Source organism: Aythya ferina, assembly GCF_964211825.1.
Source record: "Aythya ferina genome assembly, chromosome: 10".
NCBI classification, from domain to species: domain Eukaryota; kingdom Metazoa; phylum Chordata; class Aves; order Anseriformes; family Anatidae; genus Aythya; species Aythya ferina.
Window position 1 is genome coordinate 6,629,920 of NC_140306.1, and position 20,917 is coordinate 6,650,836.

The 20,917-nt window shown below is 43.6% G+C and overlaps 1 protein-coding gene across 23 annotated transcripts in view; it reads left to right on the forward strand.

The window, feature by feature from the left end:
• Positions 1 to 20,917, forward strand: part of MAGI1 (membrane associated guanylate kinase, WW and PDZ domain containing 1) — a 318,457-nt gene that overhangs the window by 241,187 nt on the left and 56,353 nt on the right. For 14 of the 23 annotated variants that reach the window (XM_084530668.1, XM_084530669.1, XM_084530667.1 and 11 more), the window contains exons 4-10: positions 373 to 579; positions 3,951 to 4,161; positions 7,690 to 7,772; positions 10,983 to 11,021; positions 15,301 to 15,358; positions 17,315 to 17,403; positions 18,454 to 18,546. In XM_084530668.1, the coding sequence (XP_084386794.1) occupies positions 373 to 579; positions 3,951 to 4,161; positions 7,690 to 7,772; positions 10,983 to 11,021; positions 15,301 to 15,358; positions 17,315 to 17,403; positions 18,454 to 18,546 (780 nt within the window). The remainder of the gene's footprint in view (positions 1 to 372; positions 580 to 3,950; positions 4,162 to 7,689; positions 7,773 to 10,982; positions 11,022 to 15,300; positions 15,359 to 17,314; positions 17,404 to 18,453; positions 18,547 to 20,917) is intronic. The other 9 variants (XM_084530673.1, XM_084530674.1, XM_084530671.1 and 6 more) reach the window with 4 other exon arrangements.

The following is a 20,917-nucleotide window of genomic DNA, read 5'->3' on the forward strand; positions in this document are numbered from 1 at the left end:
GGGTGCACACATGGAAAAAGGCTACTAATTGAAATTCAGATGTAATGAGATGAAGTTTGGTATTCACCACGGCTGCCTTTTGTTTTAGCCCTTGTACGCTCAGTGCACCTAAACAATGCAACCATTGCTTCTCCTTTTAGATTCAACAAGAATAACTTAAAAGGCAAGAAATATTTACGTGTCCACTCCAGAGATCTGGAAATGAAATATGCCTGGAAAAAAATGGGAACGGCGTGTGTCAGTTTGTCTGTTTGCTTATTTACTACTGGGGTGGGACAGAGATTTTGGTGGAATTGAAAATAAAATAAAACAGAAATCTTGCTGCTTTAAACCGTTCCCTTTTGAAGATGCAAATGTGTTTCTATTGCCTAGGTAACTATTATGGAACGCCCAAGCCTCCCAGCCAGCCCCTCAGTGGGAAAGTGACTTCCACCGATGCTCTGCAAAACCTGCAGTCTGGCTCCAAGCAGTCGACTCCAAAGCGAACCAAGTCTTACAATGATATGCAAAATGCTGGCATAGTGCACCCAGAGAATGAGGAAGAGGATGATGTACCTGAAATGAGCAGTAGCTTCACAGGTAAAACAAAAATACCACAGTCCATCAGTTAGGATACACGGGGAAGGTTTATGGAGGGGGGAGAGGGGGCTATGTGTTTTTATTTTATTTTGTTTGGGTTTATTTTGTTTTAATTTATCTTATTTTTTTGTTTGTATGTTTGTTTGTAATGGGTTTCCTGCAAAGCTGTCAGTTTTGGAAGGAACTGGCCAGTGTTACCTGTATGACAGGTGTCCAGGTGTGGATGCTCTGAAATATTTCTGAAATGGCCTTGTGGGACTGGGCTGGATGAGAAAAAGTGGGAAAAACCTCCCATCCACTAGTTACCTTTTGGTTGTTTGTTTTCTTCTTGTTGCCGGATAGCTCTTGGTAGTGATGGGTAGAATTTGAGAAGTATGAAGGAAATTCATGTTTGGTTTGTTTGTTTGTTTTCCTTCCTGGGAGGCATTGCATTTTGAAGTCCTCAAGCACAGGAAACTGCTAGGTCTCTGAGTAGACTTCTCTAACTGTGAACAATAATTGAGATTATTTTAAAAAGCTGTTACCTAGTACTGTGCAGTTTGATCATTAAGGACATGTTCATATTCTTTCAGAAACTGTCCATTGAATGCAGTCAGCCAGATTCTGCTTTCAGTTACTCCAGTGTAGATTTCAATTGAGCCAAATGACAAGTTTAAGTACAGAAAGATGAAATGATGTCTGGTAGAAATTAAAGGTAACGCTTGTCAATCCCTTTATATTCTGAGTTAATCGTTCTGCTACTTGCAAATGTAGAGGCTTTTCTTAAAAAGAAGCATGTAATGACTTCTGATGTCAAGGAACATATCATCATTTTGAACATCACTTTGTGGACAGTCAGCTTGAAATGTAGGGGTCCCTGTGGAAATCAGGAACTTTCTGAGTTGAAGTGATCTTGAATACTACATGAGGTGTACTTGTCTACATTGTAAATTAGCCCAGAACTTCATTTCTGTCTGTAGCTTTGTCAGCTAGTTTTCAGTACAACCGCAGCCAAGGTCAGAAAGTTTAAGGACTAGCTGCCCTATAGTTGAGCTCCAGCCATTAAAACCGGCATGAAATGGCTCAAGCAGGGTGCGTTTGAAATTAATCAGTGCTACTTCCAGAATATGTTGCTGTTCTGTCCCCTTCCTTGCACCTACAGATGCCCACTGCATTTAATTACAGGTCCTCTTCTCCAAGGTACCTATGAGTAAACTGAGGGCTGCTTGCTGTGGAAGTGGGGTCCAAAGCATGGGTGCAAGCTCGGCGTTTCTGAAGGTCTTGTGTCCTACTGTGTCCTGCTGAACACAGATCTCAGTCCCATTGTGGCTGTGGTTGCTTCCTACCCCCATAATTTTCCTTCCCAGGTTCGAATTAGTCACAGGAGCTGTCATGCCAGTTCCTACTAACCAGAATCCTGGCTCTGATGTCTTGTAGAGCTGGGGAAGGATTTAGGCTGAGATGTAGTTTTGCTCTTCTCAAGGCCAAACTTTCAAATGCTTTTGGGGTTGTACTCCACTTGGCTGTTACCCATTACATTTTTCCAACCCAAATCACTCCTGGCTGCCCTAATCCCTCCCAGGCTAGGGGTTTCTTTCTCTGCCTACCAGCTCCTTTACAAAGTTTTTCACCGGATGGTAATTCTCGCATGTTGTGACATGGCAGCTACCTCAGCTCCTGTCACAGGATCTGATTTTGGAAGGAAGCTGGTGGGAGATGCTTTTTGACCTCCTTTCAGCCCATCTCAGCATGTTGCTCCTGAACTGACTGTAGCATCATTTATTTTCCTTGTTTTTCTTCACAAGATGAAATACTGGAAGATGCAGCTCATTCGTCACAAAGTTATCACACCCTGGCCCCTTGCCTCCATGAAATGAGCACAGAATCAAGAAAAGAGACTTATTTCTCCTATACTAAAATGATTCCTTATGCTTATTTCATGTGTATGTGTGCTAGCCATATTAAAATGCTCCCACTTCCTTAGAAGACCTCTCAGTGACTTGTGTTTTCCAGGCTTTGGCATGTTTACACTCACAGTCTTAAGCTGGTGATGATTCATTCATGCCTTTTTTTTTTTTTTCTTTTTTTTTTTCCATCTTGTCAGCTTATACCTTAAAATATTGATACTGAACAACAGGAAGGCTAGAAAGCAGGCATCTGAGTGTACGGGTACAGTCTAGGTCTTTTCCTTCCTTCCGTCTTCTTCCAGCTTATTATTTTCAGCGTCTTGTCTTTTCACCAAGGCAGCACATGGAGTAGAAATAGTGCAGGAGCTGCTGCTAATGGTCCCCCAAAAAAACAAGGCTAGGGGCTTTGAGTTGAGGTCAGGTCTCCTGTCTGGAGAGCACAAAAGAGGTCTTAGCCGTGAGATCTTTTGGTCCCACTGCTTGGGGACTTGACAGCGTGACACCGAGCTCATGCTCAGCGCATGTTGCCCCTGGGCTGTACTGCAGACTGGTGGTCTCCGGGGATTTGGAAGGATTGCCACTGTTTTTCAACACCTTCAAGGGCTGAACAGAAAAAAACTTTGCTAAATGTGGGTAGTTTGGGATTTTTTTTTCTGTTGTTGCCAAAGTTTGTTTGTGAAGGAGTTAAGAGAACAGACCTGGTTTGTAGGAGCATTTACTGTGGTTAGGGATAGAGGGAATGGGCAGCACTGTTTCATGTATGTAGCTCAAAACAGCATGGATATAGGCATGAAAAATATTTCTGTAAAGGGAGGAGGGCCAAATACTCCTGAGTGACTTTGGCTGGATGGATCCAGTGAAGAGCCACGTAATGAACTTTTCTAGACAGTCAGAACAGCCACTTGTGAACAACGTGTGGATGTGGATGCTGACATCCATTTTAAATTATTTTTTTTTTAATGCACAAAAGAAGTTCACCATTATCTTGTTGCCTTTGAGCTTCTGGCTACCTTGTACACTTAAAAAACCTCCTTTTGATCATTCTTCAAATAGGAAATTTTATTCTCCTAATCCCTGCGCCACAATTGGCGCTGCGGGAGTCAACCTGTATGCCTGCTCAGAGCCCATTGAACACATCCACATCAGTGAGCCCTGGCCTCAGACAGCCTGGAAGACTTTGGTGCCTCAGCAGGGCCTATTAGAGCAAACTCGGTAGCAGAGCACAAGCTCTGATTTGTGCTGGCAAGGCTCTGGCTGGCAGAGTGTGTGTGGGCAAAGCAAGCTCATCCCCGACTGCAAAAAGCCTGCAGAGTCTCTGCCCTCAGCTCATCTGTTTCTGTGTCGTGGGAATTAAAAGCAAGGAGAGGAAAATTGTAAGGATAAACCTGGAGAAGCAAATAGGAGGATGGGAAAAAAAAAAAAGTTGAAAATGTATGCGTTTAAATAATTCTAACTAATCTTACTGAAAAATTCTTTAATCCACAGCAGAGTCTGGTGACCAAGACGAGCATAACACGCATATCGTAAGAGAGGCAGCCCCACCGTCCGTGCTTGATAGCCACACCAACGTTCCCACCACGGAACCATCTCAGAACCTCCCTCAATACCTACCTCCTTCTGCCGAGGACAACCTAGGTCCTCTGCCGGAAAACTGGGAGATGGCCTACACCGAGAACGGAGAAGTCTATTTTATAGAGTAAAGCACATTTTTGTTATTCTAATTCCATCCCTCTTCCCCTCCCACTGGGTACAAGCAAACCTCTGTGGATGCATTGTGTGTGTATTAAATATTTAGTGAACGCGGTAATGTTGCAAAGCTTAAAGTTCTTCACTGCTTGTGAAGGGCTTTTGCATTTCCTGATTGGATTAGCATCCAAATGACTCCCAAGTTCAAAGCCACGGGCAATTGCTTGTTTGATGAGGGCAGCTACAAAAGCACCAGACCCTTGGAAAATACGAGCCAGTTGTTTTCACGGGTGGAATGAAAGGTCCCGACTGAAAGGGCTGAGAGTTCATTTCTGGAGCCTGCCCCTGTGTGCAGTGCAGCAGAGAATTTCCCCGGTCACGTGCGGAGCCAGGGAATGGGCTTTGTGTGTTGTCCTCTTGTCAGAGCAAACGGGCCGAAGATGTTAACATGCTGCAGCAGTTTGCGGAAGGCTCAGCTCTGTGCAAAGTAGGCACAGCGAGTTCAGAAAAGCAAGGAGCACCTGGTGCTCTACAGTCTTCGCCTAAAAGCTCTGCGCTGTCAGCAGCTTTATGATGATATTGATTTTTTTTTTCATGCCATAAATAATAGTCCCTAATTATACTTGTCTAGATTTATTGAGATAGAAGTAACTTATAAAATGGGACCTGTTAGTGGAAGAGATTTCTTGCGCAGAGCTTAGCTAGACATTAAAATTCAATTAGCTTATGAAACTTGAGCCCTTAGCTGCGCGGGTGGAGGAAGGGGTGAGGAATTGATTTGGGCTCTGATGATCTGTGTGACGCGGTACTGGAAATTGAGCCTCTGCGTGCACCAGAAGGCGGTGACCAGTTCATACAGAACCACCCCTCTGCTTCCATCCCTCCAAGCAGTCGGGAGATGATCCTTATGGGTCCCTTCCAACCCAGGATATTTTGTAATTCTGTGATTCTGTGAGAGCTGTGTGGGATTAGGGCTGTACTGAGCAGTCCTTGCCCCATTATCGAGAGAGAGGACTTCTGCAGGGAGCCGACGAGAGGTCCATCAGAGCAGGTTTTCTTTAGGCTGCAGTGGCAGCAGAACTCATTAGAGAAGAGTGCCAGAATATCGGAGAAGCTGGGGGAATTTTGAGCTCTTCACCAGCTGGGAGAGAGCTGCTGCAAAAAGGGCCAGGGTGCTCTCGGTTATCTGAGAGGCTCCACCAAGCCCTACTGTGTGCCAGAGTCTGGGAGGCACAATGCAAATCCTCATCTGCTGCATTTCAGATGAAACTGAAATGCGTTCATTACCCCGAACGCGGTGTTCTGCCCCTCATTTTGTCCTCAGGGTGCCTCATTTCTTTGACGTGCTTTCTGGCTTTAATGTATATAACACAGCCTGAGTAATCGCCCAGCCAGCCTGCCATTTTCCCTCCTGGAGGAGGACAGATGCTGAGTGCCAAATGCTGCCGAGGCAGCCGGTTGCTCCCTTCTGTGTCCCCGCGTGGGTCCTGCCATCCTCCCTTACCAGTGCTTCAGGAAGGGGTGTTGCTGCTGCCACCAGTTTCCCCAAAACTAAAATCCATCCCTGCTGTATTCCCCACGCACGTTGCCTGATAGCCGTGCAGGACTGAAGCACCTCAACTAATTTGTTAGACGTTTTGCCCGAGAATCGTGTAGGTGATGGAAAAGCAGAGCCTGCGTCCCCATCTCGCTGTCTGATGTGAATCTGGTAGCACACCAACTGCTTCCCACCCCGCAGTGCAGATTGACCATTTCGAGGATGCACAGGGGGTGATTTCGTGCAGGGAAGTGTGAGTGCGGATGCAGCGCTGAGTGGCTGCAGTTCTATTAATTCTAAGGACAGCCTGAGCCTAGAAACAATTTACTTTGATTTGTATCAAATTAAGAGAGCAAGCTAATGAGCTGTGTGGACCCAAGCTGGCTCAGATGCCTGTACCATCATCCGAGGCACGTTGAGTTTATCAAGTCGGGGTGCTGAAGAGAGCAGTACGGGAACAGCTGAGCTGCTTGCACAGAACCAGCACAGGTCCACGGGGGCCAGAGCTGTGTGTCGGATAACAGATCCTGCTGGTTTGGAGCTGAAGCGATTTGGCCCCTGAGATACGTTTCTCTGGTGCACTAATTGGGATTTGCATTACGCCAAGTATCCCTGCCCCTCGTTACCCTGCCTGTACTCCACAGGTCTGTCCCCTGAGCGTGGGATCCGAGAGGTGGTTAGCTAAATGCTCGGTGCCTCACCCAACCACGCAGTTGTGAGCCTCGGGTTAGCGAGGCAAAGTCTCAGGAAGTATGTAAATATTCAATTGCTCTCCTCCCACAGCCCTTTTTCTCAGCTCGGCTACAGACTTGCTTATTTATAAGTTGTCAGAACCCCTCTGCTTTATTGCTGCTAATTTGCCTGACTTGCTGAATTTCTGCCATTCAGTTTTCCAGTTGGCGATTAGTTGCTCTGAAGCGTACAGAAGCATTAAACGAGTTTGCTCTCCTGCCTTGGGAGGGCTGAGTAGCAGGATGTGTAAAACAAGGACCTTGTATTTATGTTTTCGCATCCCAGGAGCAGGGCACTCCCATGTTCTGGGAGTAAAATAAGAGTTTGCTGGCCAGTTGTTAGCTCCTCAGGGATCACAGCCCTCTTTACAGCATTTCCTATGTCACGAGCCTGTTGTGAGCCTAAGGTTAAGTTTGTAAACCTCTCTGAGACCTTGAAGGAGAAGTAAATAGCATTACGATGGTATTGAAACTTAAAGCTCTTAAGCAGTGTTACAGGCTAAGTTAGAGAAATGGTACCTCGGGGACCAGAGGTTTGTCTTTGCAGGTCTGGTCTAAGATGACATCAGGCTGCAGAAGAGGCATTGTATTACAAGCTTGTCTCCAAGTGCAAATTAAATGAAGGGAGAAAATAAGTTTTAGAAAATGTATTTAAAGCTTTTTGGCAATGCAGCCTTTGCCACTGGGACTGGCATCACAGTACTGCCAAGGGACTTGTGAGAAGGAAGAGTTGAAAGTGAAGCTGTTTGACTTCCATCAAAGGCTTTGACATTTTTGTGTGTGTAATTAAAAGTTGTCACTGGAAGTTTTGCTTTTGACTCATGCATGGGCCAAGTCTAAACAAATGTTAAAGGTCTTTTGCAGTGAGAAAGGTCACTGCGTCCTGTGGAAGGGAAATTTCTCTTCTGTCTTTTCATCGAGAAGCAAATGGCTCATGAGACAGCTCCTGGAACTGAGAAACAAACCACCAAAGACTAAAGTTTGGAAATTCGTATTATAGTATTGGCAGCTTTCACATGCATCCTGCCAGTCAGAAATGCTGGGTTTTATATTTTAGCTTTTTGTTTTTCACCTTTGTTTTATTTCAATGCCAAAATTCGTGCATTTTGGTAAGCTAGTTTGCAGAACATCAGTTTGTAATGCTGCTTGTTCTGAGGCAATAGTATGCCTTCAGGTCTGTTGAATAATAAGGAGGATATATACTTTTCTGTCACTGATACTTCAGCTCTGGTTTATTAACAAAGGTCATATTTCCATTTTTGGTTTCCAGCCATAATACAAAAACAACATCTTGGCTAGATCCACGGTGCCTGAACAAACAGCAAAAGCCTCTAGAAGAATGTGAAGATGATGGTAAGAGACTGAAAATAGATAAATAATGATGTGTTTCATCCTTTGGCTTTCTCCCTTTCCTTTTTCCCTTTTTGGTACTGTGTTCAGAAATGTGTAAATGATAATAAGATGGTTTATAAGTACAAAGAGATAATATCCATTATGTCGTAAAATCACTGTGTGTGTGTGTGTAAGCCGTCGAGATGGCAGATCATTTATTAAAAATCAGCGAGAGGTGGTCAAAGTGAGAGGCCTCTCTGTTTTTGCAAAGGCATTTAAATAGTCACTGGTGCTGAACGAGCCTCGGAGCTCTCGAGCGCTCACTCCTTGGATCACTGTGTAGGAGGAAAGCGGCTGAGGCTCTGCGTGCTCCATTGTGTTACGCTTCAACTGCCTGTTTTACATGAATTGAAAGAGTTGTGTTTTTATTTCCTTGTTTGAGCAAAAATAACTCAATTGCTTCACTTCTACTGTTAAATTCTGACAGTGCACTTAGTGTTGTGGTTGTTGAAAACAAGTTCCGCTTGAAATTGTAGATTTTTGCCACTGGTAATTTGCACTGAGGTAATTTTGTATTCCTTGAGATGTTGGAAATGCAAGCCACTGTCCAATGTAGAGCAGCCAAATGCAGGACTGCTAAAGGAGGTTCTCTCCCTGCATCTTAAGGAGGCACTGGAAGAAAAAGGGACTGATGATAAAAATAATTCAGACATTTGGGAAAAACCTATGTGGAAATTTTGGTCTACTGACCAGAAAAGGCGTTGATATTCTACTGAATAGTTTCAGCTAACACAATGCTATCATGGTAGACAGTAAAAATTGGAAGGTTTATCTCATCAGTGTTTGTGCTGTCCTTGTAAAATTAATGTTCATGATACGATTAACCTCCTACTGGTGTGAGTCAGCTCACTACGAGTTACAATTTTATTTTGGAAAAGGACCCACTCAGCTCAATGTTTTTACCGGCAGGATCAAACCTGGCCCCCAGAACTGCTGTTACTATTTCTGCACGTTTCCAACCTCCTCCTCTTCTCACGTGTGAGATTTTGCAGGATGGGAGAAGTTGTCTGTGCAGCCTTCGCTGCCGTGATGAAGCAGGGCACCAGCTCCTTGTGGGCAGCCCAGTGGCGTGCACCCAACCTGCGAGGATGTGCAAGAGCTCAGAGCTCAGATGGAGCACGGGCACGCTGAGCTCAGACGCCTGCTTCACATCCTCGGCAGCTGGCGTCAGCTGTCAAGGAGCGAGCGGAGGGAGCTGGATTAATGAAGGCCTTGCTCTGGGCCTAAAAATGGAGATGTCAGCGAGTAATCAGAACGGGAACAAAATTAAATCGGAGCATATGCAGGCAGAGCTCCCTCTTCCTTGCAGTTAAGCATTGCTGGCAATTTAAGGAGGAGGTTGCAAAGTCTGAGCACAAGCTTTTTTTCTTTTGGAGGGCAGTTTTCCCTGAAGCACAGCTTCTGCTCTGGCTTTCTGTGCCAGCGAGATTCCTGCTATGCCGATAGCCCTGGTGATGCCCTGTGCTGTGCTCTGAGCCAGGACAAGGAGCAGCTGGCAGGATGAGCCGGCAGCGGGCAGCTGAGCAACTCCGCTCAACAGTTTTACGTCCCCTTGCAGAAGGGAAAGTCTTCTAAACCTCTTGTCCTCTCAGCAATTACCAGACAAGCATTGGGATAATTTATTTAATTGGGATTGGAAACATGCAGCTGGGTAATTTATTGTATTTAATTCATAATTTTAAAGAGTTGCAGCATTTTTGTTTATCAGGTCCTTAAAATTAGCTAATTTCATCTTCCCACGTGCCCCCTCATTTCATTCACTAAGTTGCTCATTAATGAATATTTTTAACATTCAGTAATTGAAACAGTTGCTTCCTAGGTGCAGCCATGCACTGCTCTGTTTTGCTTGGCTGCTCCAGTCTTGCTTCACACATAAGAATAATTATATTTCAAAGCACTAAAAAGAGAGAAAATTATTTGTACTGCATCATGGAAGTTGGGCGTTTTTTGGCAAGGGTCGCTGTTGGGCATATTTCCACTGAAGTCAGTGGGACGCCTCCATTTTGTTTGTGTTCTGTGTGTGTGCGTGAGTTTTTGGGCTTGACCCCATCCCGTCTGTGGTTTTTATAAATGTGAGATGTTTTTTCAGACTTGTTTGGTGGTAGTTGTCTTGTGTTCTTTCTTCGTCTGGACATGTGTCCCTGGCAAGTTCTGGGTAGTTTTGAGTTGTTTAGGCTATCAAAGGAAATCGCAGTTTGTATTTCATGTTAATGTTCCTAAACAACTGTTGGGTAGAATCTGTTGCAGGTTGTGGAAGTGTTTTTTAGGTATCCAAATTTTCAAAAGCAGTGCCGTGACACTACATCTTCTGTTTGCTTCTGTCATTCATTTACGTGGCTTATACCTTACTGTACTAGGTCCAAGATTGTTTTTACCATCTTTGTTCTGGGTTTGTCATCATCCTTCATTTTCTGACTGCATTATTATTATTTATAGGCTAAGCGATACTTTAATCATCTGTGTCACTGTTAACTTATGAATATGGAGCAGATAATGATAAATGGAGCAACGGTGAATATTGATGGGTTTGTGTGTTTGAAAAATTGTGATCTTTGTCCTGGGTGTCTCTAAAACTGGAGAATTCCCATCTTTGCCTCACCAGTGTATCTGGACTTTGGTGTGGGCCTGTGACTCCAGTTAAACGAGGTGCTTTGCTTTGTGCCTATCTTAAATCATGCCAGTAGTTACAGTGAAGTCAATTGGACCTCGTATGAACACAAATTTACGTACATTCTTGAAAACCTTGCTGCATTAGTTCTTATTTAGATACAAGGTTTTTCTCTCAGATTTCTTCATTGGTATTCAGGTCTGTCCTTCTGATAGATCCTTGTGTCTACAGGAAAGATTATGAAGGTCGGACCATGCAGATCTGAGGGAGAAGCTTCACTACAGCGAGAAGAACACAAATGTATTACCTTGCCACATCAAAGCGTGGCATGAAAATAGTCAATTGATACATATATTCTATTAACGCAAGAACCAGTTCTTTCATTATATACATGAAATCCATCAATATTCTGGTCACTGGAATGTGATAAATGGAAAGCTTGGGCTCAACCTGGAAAACTAGTGCTTGTTCTGCTGTTTGCTGGAGGGAATTTCTTGCTTGGTGCTGGTATCTGAAATTTTCTTTTAATTTTTTCTGTCTCATTTACTGCTCTTCCCTTGGAGAAGAAGGGGTACACACGGAGGAACTGGACAGTGAACTAGGTAAATCATCCATCTCTTGTTTTGATGTTTGACTTCAACTGCACAGTTTTAAGCCTTTAATTGCTTTCTCCTTTGTGTCATTTTGCATCTTTCAATTTTGTTTTTCATTTCAACAAGTCTAATTTAGCAACGAAACTTCCCTAACCCATAAAGGTATTAGTCTTCCCCTAGCCTCAGATCTACAGTAGTTTTTGTACTGATTCAGAGTTTGAGGAAACCTAGAGGGCCTTAATTTTACAAAGTTTGTTTGGATTTGCTTCCTTCTGGACTCTGCAGAAGTTAGGGGCTTTTACATTGTTATCTCTGGCTTCAGGGAAAGGTTCAAAGGTGCCAAAGTTGAAATCAAGTAGCCAAAGGATGAATGTATGTGCCAGATAATAGAAACAAAGTGTGATTTAGAAGTTTAAGTATTACACAGGTTGTTTTTGCTGAGCTTGTGAATGAAATAGCAGAACATTTTGCCTCAGTAGGTGATTTTATAAGCAGATGATTTCCGATGATGTGGTACATTTTTATTTGCTGCATCCTTTTGTGAAGTGTGCTGTCTTGATATCTAATCTCAGCGGCGCTCGTTCTGTTATCCTGATGGTGGAGGTAGTTGTTATTTCTGTTCAGCTATGCTCTAGTGCACTTTGAAAGCTGAAAGGCATAAGAGATTGCATAGGATTTTGTTTCCACTGTTATTGCTTTAAAGAGGACTGTATTTACAGTTTATAGTTCTGCATACTGGAGGATTGTATTACCAGAGAATTAACCTCCACTTTCTGTAATGACTTGCAAGTTATTCTGCTTCCCGCTTTGGTGTGATTGATATGGCATTGGCAGCCAGCAGCTATTGACTCACTTTTAACACTTCTCCAGGAACTGTTCTCCTAGATAATATACCTGGAATAATGCATGAGAAGAAAGGCTGAAAAACAGATGCAGGGAAACTCATTAATTGATAAGCCTGACCCCAGTTCTGCAGGCACTTAAACACACAAGTGTTTTGCTTGAACATCATGAGATGTTCTCTTTGTTTTAATGCAGATAAGCTCTATTGAGGTCACAGCCCATTGATATGCTGTTGAGATTAGCAAATATCGCAGTGTGAAGAAAGACATTTTCAAATGGTTCAGTTGCAGCAAAGTTAGTGAGGGGACATGAAGACATATGGCCTACTCACTAAGTGCATCAGTGCTTAGCGTGAACGTAGTGCTGCTGGATATTTAACTCTCTATTATAACTGCAGTTTATTTTATAAATATGAGAAAATCAAAAATTAAAACATTTTTATACCTTCTTACTTCTGAAAGAGATGGACTGAATATGGAGGTACAGATCACCTCTCCTTATGTTATCATCTCTCTTTTGACAGAACATTGACATAAAAAATTAGTCTTTGGAGTAGAATTTGTCATACGCTTGGGCAGATCCTCCTGGACTCACCTACATGGGGAGCAGTATAAACTGGGTACACTGAAGTCTTCTCCAGCTCCTTTATGTGATGCGTGGAAGTGACTAAAATCCCTGGAGGAGTTCCTTTGTAGGATTCCATCTATCCCCTCTGTAGGGTAGGATACTAAACAAGAGTATCTCAGTAGGAATCTGTGTATTTACCCCAGGCTTAAAAGTGTGAGATTGGATATTTGTCCACTGAATGGACAATATCCAATGTTAGAATATCCAATCTGCTGACGAATTCTCTGAGACTTCAGAGTGCTGCGTGGGTGTACCAAATTAAAAGCTGTGTGGCTCACTCAGACTCCTAATGATGCAAAATGTTTTTGGAAATCTTATATTTATGAAAAATTTCAATACACTGGGTCATCTTCAGTTTGGCAGGAGAGGTGGAGAAGGGAGATGAATAATTTAAAGCAGCTAAGAAGCTAGAGTGCAACATGGCATAGAAATTATTGTTTTAGATGGCTGTGGAGATTATTGACATTAGAGAAATTTTGTAGGCTTTTAGAAGTCCAAAAGTGCATTTATGTAATCAACAAGTAATGTGTTAGAATTGCAGGTTTTTTGTATTGCTACTTCTGGAAACCTATACACACATTCCTCAAATGGGAAGCTGCAGAGATAGAAAACTGTCCAGGAGCCTGAAAGGATTTGGGCACAATACCAGTTTGGGGGTTAGGAAAGTGCCGATTTTCTGACTTTCCATGAAAGTTCTTTAAAAGAAAAGGAAAAGGAAAATTTAATACCAAAACCTGTTGTGAACAGAAGCAAAGCAAAGCATTTTTGTTTGAACTGTAAAAATCAAAAGCACTTAGTCCAAAATCAACAAAAATTACTAAGCAAGCAAAATTGTGGAAAACTCGCTTCAAGGCATTTGTACATTACATCTCCCTTCCCCCATTAATTCCCTCCACCCTACCCCACCCCCGGCTTGGTTGTTACCATACTACTTTCACCGCAGTGCAAATTAAGAATGAAATGGCTGCCACAACTTGCAATTTTCCTGATTGCTTGCTAGGTCTTAATTTAGCTGCACGGAAACTCTTTAAGCCAGCCCCGGAATGCTTTCACCATACGGGACTCCTTTGCAAACCAGACAGCTGTCTTTGCAAAAAGACTTTCAAGATTGGCCTTTCGCTTTCTAACTTTTGCTCTCATTTAGTCTTCTTCCTTGCATGGCGTGGTGAAAAACCAGTTTCTGAAGCATTTATTTCAGATCAGTCTTCTGATAAACTTGTGTAGTACTCTTATGCCCAAAACTTAGCACTGGCTTGCATTTAATTGCTTATGTCTCAAGGAATCCAAAGATGGTAAACCCAGTAAGGATGAAATAATGATAAGAATGAAAAACCTACCTTGTATCTGCAAATAAGGGACATGTGGAGCAAAAACCTTGAAATCAATTTCATCTGATCTTCAGCCAATTCCGAACACAAATATAAACTTTGAGTAATTAGTCCATGTGTGTTTGTATAGATTCTGCTTGTCTCCAGTCTGGAGATGTTTCTATCCTTATGGCAACAGAGCTAAAGTCTGTTAAGGCAGAATTAGATAATTACATTTATTCTAACTAATGGGCCATTGTTGATTGTATTGGCTGAGAAATTGATACCATTAATGAAAATAAATCTTTGCATTTGATAATAAACAAACACTGATTATATTCTGTTGGTCTCGTCAGTTTAGTGATAAATGTTGAGGAATTATTTTGCATCAGATATGTGAACTTATGTTATCTGACAATGACTTTTTAAAAGAATGAATGTGCAGAGGCTGTGGGGCAGGGACCACACTTGCACAGTCCATAGCATGGTGGAGCTTTCTTTTGAGTTGAATTACAATATTGCATAAACCACTCTATCTGGTGATTATTTCAGTAGCCATAGCCAATGGGAACATTGTGTTCAAAGGAGTGGGACAAGGATCAGGCCCTTAAGTAACACATACAGCTTTAATAACCCTCAGTTGGATGCTGAAGTGATTTTATTACATTCACTAATTATAGCTAAAGTACTATATGCAGTCTAGAAAATCAACAAGAACAAAAGTGGATACATTTCCAAATGTTAATTTCATCTTCAGAACTGTTTTTTGTTAATTATGCTAATTAAAAAAGGAAATCTCTGTTACATGTGATTATGGCAATATGTGTTTTTACATTAAGTACTATGCAGTGAAATACATCTGTGTGTGCCAGCCCCACTTGGGTGGTTTCCATATGCCGGGTGTTTACGTTAAATCCCCTTTGTCCCGTTCCAAGATGCACGATTACGTTGGACTTGGGGCTGAGCGATGCAATGTAAATCCCTGAGAGATGTGTCAAAAAATACAATTTTATCAGCAGTGGTGAGCATAAATGGCTCCGCCCTGGTACAGAAGATAAAAGTGCTCTTTCTGTTAGCCTGCTACAGTTGCCTGCTGCAGTCTTACCCATCTTCATGTGCTGGTATTAACGTAAATCTGGCCTGTAGCCTGTATCCATCCATTTCTGCTGCAGTGCCTCCACCCAGGACCACTCTGCCCATGATGGTCAAGCCAGGAGGGTACTTGAGGCACTCCCAGAAAGGAAATTTATTGATCATTTGTTCATTTGATGCAAAAAACAAATCTAAAATTGACTGGCTAGGGCATCTTCCCACGCTAACACGGCACCGATGGGGCAGGTTGAGATGTCAGTGCTGCGCTACGCCAGCCTTTAAAGAATGCTGTGATCGTTCTGGAAAGTGTCTGAAGCAATATCTGAGCTGCTGCTGAGTGTGTATGCTGAGCAAGAGCAGGTACCTGCCAGAAAAAGATCCTGCAATGGAGGCTTCAGTAATGCTTTTTCTATTTCCAGAGTTGCCTGCTGGTTGGGAGAAAATTGAGGATCCCGTATATGGTGTCTACTATGTAGAGTAAGTGCTGCTGTCTGGGGCTGGGGTGGCTGGTGGGCAGAGGAAGGCTTTCCTCTGCCTTGTGTTCCCCATCCTCGGGTGGGCTCTGCTCAGCACCCTGCTCAGGGGAGGCAGGAGCACCCAAGGGGCAGGGCGTGCAGGAGCCCCAGCACCGCCCAAAATGCCTTCATCCATAGAGCACTAACAAGCGTGCAGTCAGCTGAGCTCGATCCCCTTCATCCAGCACTCTGCTCACAATACCAGCAGGTAAACCAGGCTGCCCCATTCCCCTCAAGTGGCTCCCGAGGAGGAATGGAGGAGCCTGTGTGGCTGCCCAGCCACGGCAGAGGTTCTTGCACGGGGCTGCATTGCTGTGACTAGAGTCATGGGATCGGGGCGACGCTCTCTGGAATTAGAACAGCTTCTTCTCCATCTAGATGACAGACCGCTTCCCTTGGGAAACTGGAGAGCTGAGTTTTGTTTCATCATTGACCCTATAAAATGAATTTTTAATTATGTGTATGCTCCTGTCTACCAGGGTGGCTTACGATAGCCCTCAGAATAGACACGGAGTACAATTTCTGTCTGCTTTGGCTCAGTTCTGACCCCACCATCTGTGCCTAGGGAAACAAGGTTAGCAAACTGTGTAATTAAGGCTTGACATTTATTTACCAAAGACATCGAGAATATTTTTCGGCTATTAAATGCCGTGCCAAGAGGTCTTTCCAGCCTTTTTTCCTGTCACTTTATATATACGTGCCTGGTAGTTCTGTGGCACTCCTTACTGCTGTAATTAAATAGAAAAGTAACAGCAATGAGACGTAAGTTTATTTTACTTACTATCTATAAGCTAGCAAGATACTCGTTATTTGAGCATTTGTCTCTGTCCCTTCCAATTCAGGCACTCCTCTATTATTGATTAATAGTTTTTTGAGAAACAACTTTAAGATGAAAAAGTTTAAATTGTAGCATTTTTTGAAATCCTTATAATTATTCTTAAGTTTCTGGAGCTATCTTGAAATTGGAGACCTTTTACAAAACTCACGACCTAGATTTTACCTGCTTCTTTGTTTGGTTAAATATTGCTCTTTAGCAGAAAAATTCTGAACAGCACTCTACAGTGCTTGTATCATAATTACTTGAAAATGTGTTTGCTTTTTAATAAAGACTTGTGGGATAAGAGACTGTAAAATAAAAAAGTCCTGAAATGTAAACTTTGCCTTGGACACAAAGATGGGCATTAAGCAAATACAATTAACTCTACGAGTCCCCTGGCAGTAGGAACTGTTTGTAGTGATGGAGAAACTTTTACTCTTCTGTTGTGTTTTTTTTTTCTTCTTGAAATTGGTAAGAAGTATTAGCTCTAAATACTTTGTAAGGGTCAAAAGCACCCTAATGGCCCTTGAAGGAGAGCAGCTGGTGTTTCACCAAATGCTGGTTTCAACAGGGAGTGTTTGCTGGTGGCCAATTCTGAATATTTTGATCCGTTCAGAGCTCAGCTTTTCAGCCCATAGCCTGCATCCTGGCAGATATTTTTAAGACACTCTATTAATAGTGTGCATTGATCAGATAGCTGGCAGATGTTAGCAGGTATTGGGTTTGTGTTTGTTTTTTTCTTTTTTTAACTTCAGTGAGCCAGGGAATGACTGCACCTCCGGGAATCAGATTAAAGTGGGGATAACATAGGCCTGTCCTTTAAAATACAATCAGGCAAGGGCACCTTTTGTGCTTTAATCTCACTATTTTACAGAATAGATCATTATTTTAGTGTATTTGAAGGAATTAGACAGTGCATCATATCAAGACTGGAATCCACTTGTTTTCTTAAATATGCTTTTTGGCACAACTTTGTGAGCATTGCTGCTGTTCGTATCATTCAGAGTTTTACTCCTTTCCTCAGAGAAGTTTAATACCTGACCGTCATGCCTGCTTGTCACATAAAGGATTTCCTAATTCTTTGCTCTCTTTCTTCCCCAGCCACATCAACCGGAAGACACAATATGAAAACCCAGTTCTTGAAGCGAAGAGGAAGAAACAGCTTGAGCAACAGCAACAGCCACCCGAAGGTTGGCACCGCCGAGGGCTTGGTGGTTGGGGTTTTCATGGGGGAATGTGCCTTCCCTCACTTTGGCAGCACCGTGCCAGTGTTTTTGTCCTTTGTTTTGTGACCTTAGAGCTTTTAAGAGGCAAAATGACGCGTGTAGAAAAGTTGCAAATGCCCTTCACATAAGATGAAGAAAATCTAAACCATCTAACCACTTAAATGTCCTAGCTTTCAGCCCTGTAATGGGGAGAGTTTTTTTTTAATGGCCTTTATTTCTGGGAAGTTTCTAGGCTTCCGAGAAATAATGAAAGCACACGTTTTTCTCTTTCATCTGCTGTATCAAGTTGTTCACTATAGCTGGTGTTGTTCCAATCTGCACTGGGACTTGTAGTCTACTGAAGGAGATGAGGAGTGGGCATTTTACATCTACACTAGAGAAGCCTTTCAGCATGGGGGAGTTCTTGACCCAAAGATGTTGGATGTTGTCAAGCTTTAGCATCTGAAGTAATTTTGTGATTTCAAAATGCTTTTTCACTTTTTTCCTTTTTTTTTTTGTTTAGTTTTCATTTTTTTCCTCATTTTAGTTTCCATTTTTTGCTCAAATGCAGTGAGATGCCTGTGGGTTTGTCTTGGTACCTCTATAGCTTTCCCACCCCTCATTCAACAACGGCTCCTGTCAAAGGGGGGAGATAATTGGGATGATTTAGGCCTCAGCATTCCTTCTGCAGCCCCATTTGCAACAACATCATCCCTTCTACTTAACAGTCAGGGTGGACAGATGTGGGCTGTGAGGAACAGATTTAATATAGATACTGAGACCACCTAGATGCAAATGACATCCTAAGTATGAGTGTGAGGTAGGGTGTCCCAGCAGTTGACCTGGACACAGAGACCTCCAGAACAGGTTTTTGAACATCCCATTCATTTTATTTCTTCTTTCCATGACTCTTTCCACTCTTGCCATGCTTCTCATGTTTCCTGTGCTCAAACCTTACACTCCCAGTGTGTGTACATGCACGAACTCGTAGTGCTGATGTGAAACAAGTAACATTTCCCTCTCTGCCCCCTCCAGAATGGACAGAGGAGTGTCCATCTCTCCCACCACCCGCTGCTCCAAACCATGTTTCAAACAACCAAGAGGCAGTTCGGGAAGCACCAGTGCAAGGTAACAACCTTGTTGAACCAGTTGTAAAAGTGCAACAAGTTTTTTTTCACACAAATTAAATTCCCTCAGCCACAGTAAAGGGAATATCTCCATTACTAGTGTCATACACCAGGGTATGTGCCTGCTCATCTGAATTACCCTAGACTTTGAGAGTAGTTGTTTCAAGACAACATCTGTTGCCAAATGCAAGAGGCAAATGAGATTACCTGCATGAAAAAAGGATTGTGACTGTTCTCCCATGTAGTGTTCCAAGTCTTTAAAAAGGCATGAAAACATGAGTTACATCAGTGGGTTTTAACAGCAACTGCTGCTGGTGGATGCAAGTTCAAATGGGAGGAGAACTTGTTCTACAGAGCTGTATGGGTAAGCAAGGATTAGGCTTTTATTTCTTCTAAACACTGCTGAGTTTAGAGTGTGGCTCTTATAATAAGATCAAGAGCAAACTTTTTTTTTTCTGTTTATACAGGGCAACCTTCCCTCCCAAAATCAACATAAAAGCTTACCATATTTTAATATGACAAAGACACAGACATCCACATGAAAATTTAAGTTTGAATGCCTTTAATGTGAAAGGGGTAGGAGCTGAGAGGGAGTGATATTAGGTCCAAACACTGTGGACCTACTTTGAAGTTGAATTAAATGTGTACAAGCACTGTAGGGTGCGATGGCCCTTTTTATTAGTGTTGGTGGTCTGTGTATGGCCAGCTCCTCACAGACCAGTGGCTTGTCTTAAAAACCTTGCCAGACAGGACAGGAATCATTCTTGGACTCGCAGCATGAGCAGAAAGGTTGCTAGATCAGGTTGCCAGCAAGGGCAGAATTTCACTTTTACCTGTTGCAGTACAAGTGCTCTCTGGTTACAAGTGGTTGTAAGTAAGCTGCATCTTTAGTGACATCTAAATTGCATTGCGTGTGTGCAGCATTGCCCTGGTGCGCAGGAACCAGAGGATGAGGAAGGTGAGAGAGGGGGACACAGAAGCATGTCATTGAGGCAGGCCCCAGGAGCTGGGAAATAACTCTCTAGCTCTGCAGGTCAGCTGTGGTCTCCAAAGACAAGTCTGGCAGGTACGGTGGCATCCCGGGGTGCCTTTTCTGCCATGAAGAGCCAGGATGTGCTCTCTGTACAGGTGGCAGTAGATCTGACCTTCTGAAAAAGATGTGCCCAATTTGACAGTATCCAAACCCCTCAGCACATTCCCAAGGGGTGTTAGAGTGTGGTAGGATAGTCCAGACTGGCAGCAAGGAAAAACATGGGAGGTCTGAGGGCAGTGCCCTGCCCACCAGGCATCTGGTGTTTGTTATCTCATCAGAGTGCCCCCAAACAGCTGGTCCTGTTCTAGGAGACATCTCCAAATGCCACATCTGCCTTTCACACTGTCAGGAAGGAGCAAGGGCTGCCCAAGCATCCGTGCATGACAAAGCAAAGGACCTGTTAGGAGCCTCACTCAGCTCTCTACCCGCTCCTGACTGCCATCCACCGAAATCTTACAGCAACACTCCAGGAAAGCATTACCATGTCTCAGCACCACTCTGAGTGATGTGCCCTGATACCCACTGATGGCTCTCTCTCTTCCATTCCTTCCTCTTTCTTTCTCAGTGCTGCTCCTCCTTCTCTCGCTCCCCCTTTCACAGCAGCTCTTTCCAGCTCCCTGTCCTCCTGCCCTGTGCCCAGGGGTTTCTGCCTCCCACCGGTGGCACTGCTGGTGGGGATGTGGGCACAAGGAACCCTCCCTGTGCCTCTGGCACTGCTCTTCCAGCTGGGATTTTGTGGATACACTCCCTTAAAACATGAGCCCTTCCCAAATGCTGTAGGTGGGACATAGCCTGTGGTGCTACCACCCGCTGTTACTACAGGGCGAGTTCACGCTGTGTTTGTAGGCAGAAGCTGGCACGCTCTGCCTGTTCTGTTCAGCTTTTGAACCAGAAATTAGCAGAGGACCAAGCCCTGCTACGTGCTGCCTCTCAGCTGTGTTGTTACCGGCGGGGCTGGGCTGCACTCAGCGATCAAGGCGCTTCTCTGCACCTTGGGGCCTGCCCATGGTGCGCGGGATTTCTGCACTACCCTTCAAAGGCAGAAGAGTGCGAATCCTCGCACTTCCCCCTCATGAATAATCTTCAAATGAACATTTTTATCCCCCCCTCCCCAAGTCAAAGGCTTACAAGCCTCCCTCAAGGTCTGCTTTCTGAGCAGAGGCCCACGGCGATGCTGCCGAGGTTTTTTGAGCGTGTGCCAGCCCTCCTGGCTGCGCCGCACGCTGCTGCTCCCGGAGCTGTCACCAGAGGGCTTAGTGGCACAGTCGCTTCCCCTCTAAGCATTAAAAACAATTAAAAGTGCAAAGGTGTTCGGTGTTGGCTCTGTGGGGTACAGCAG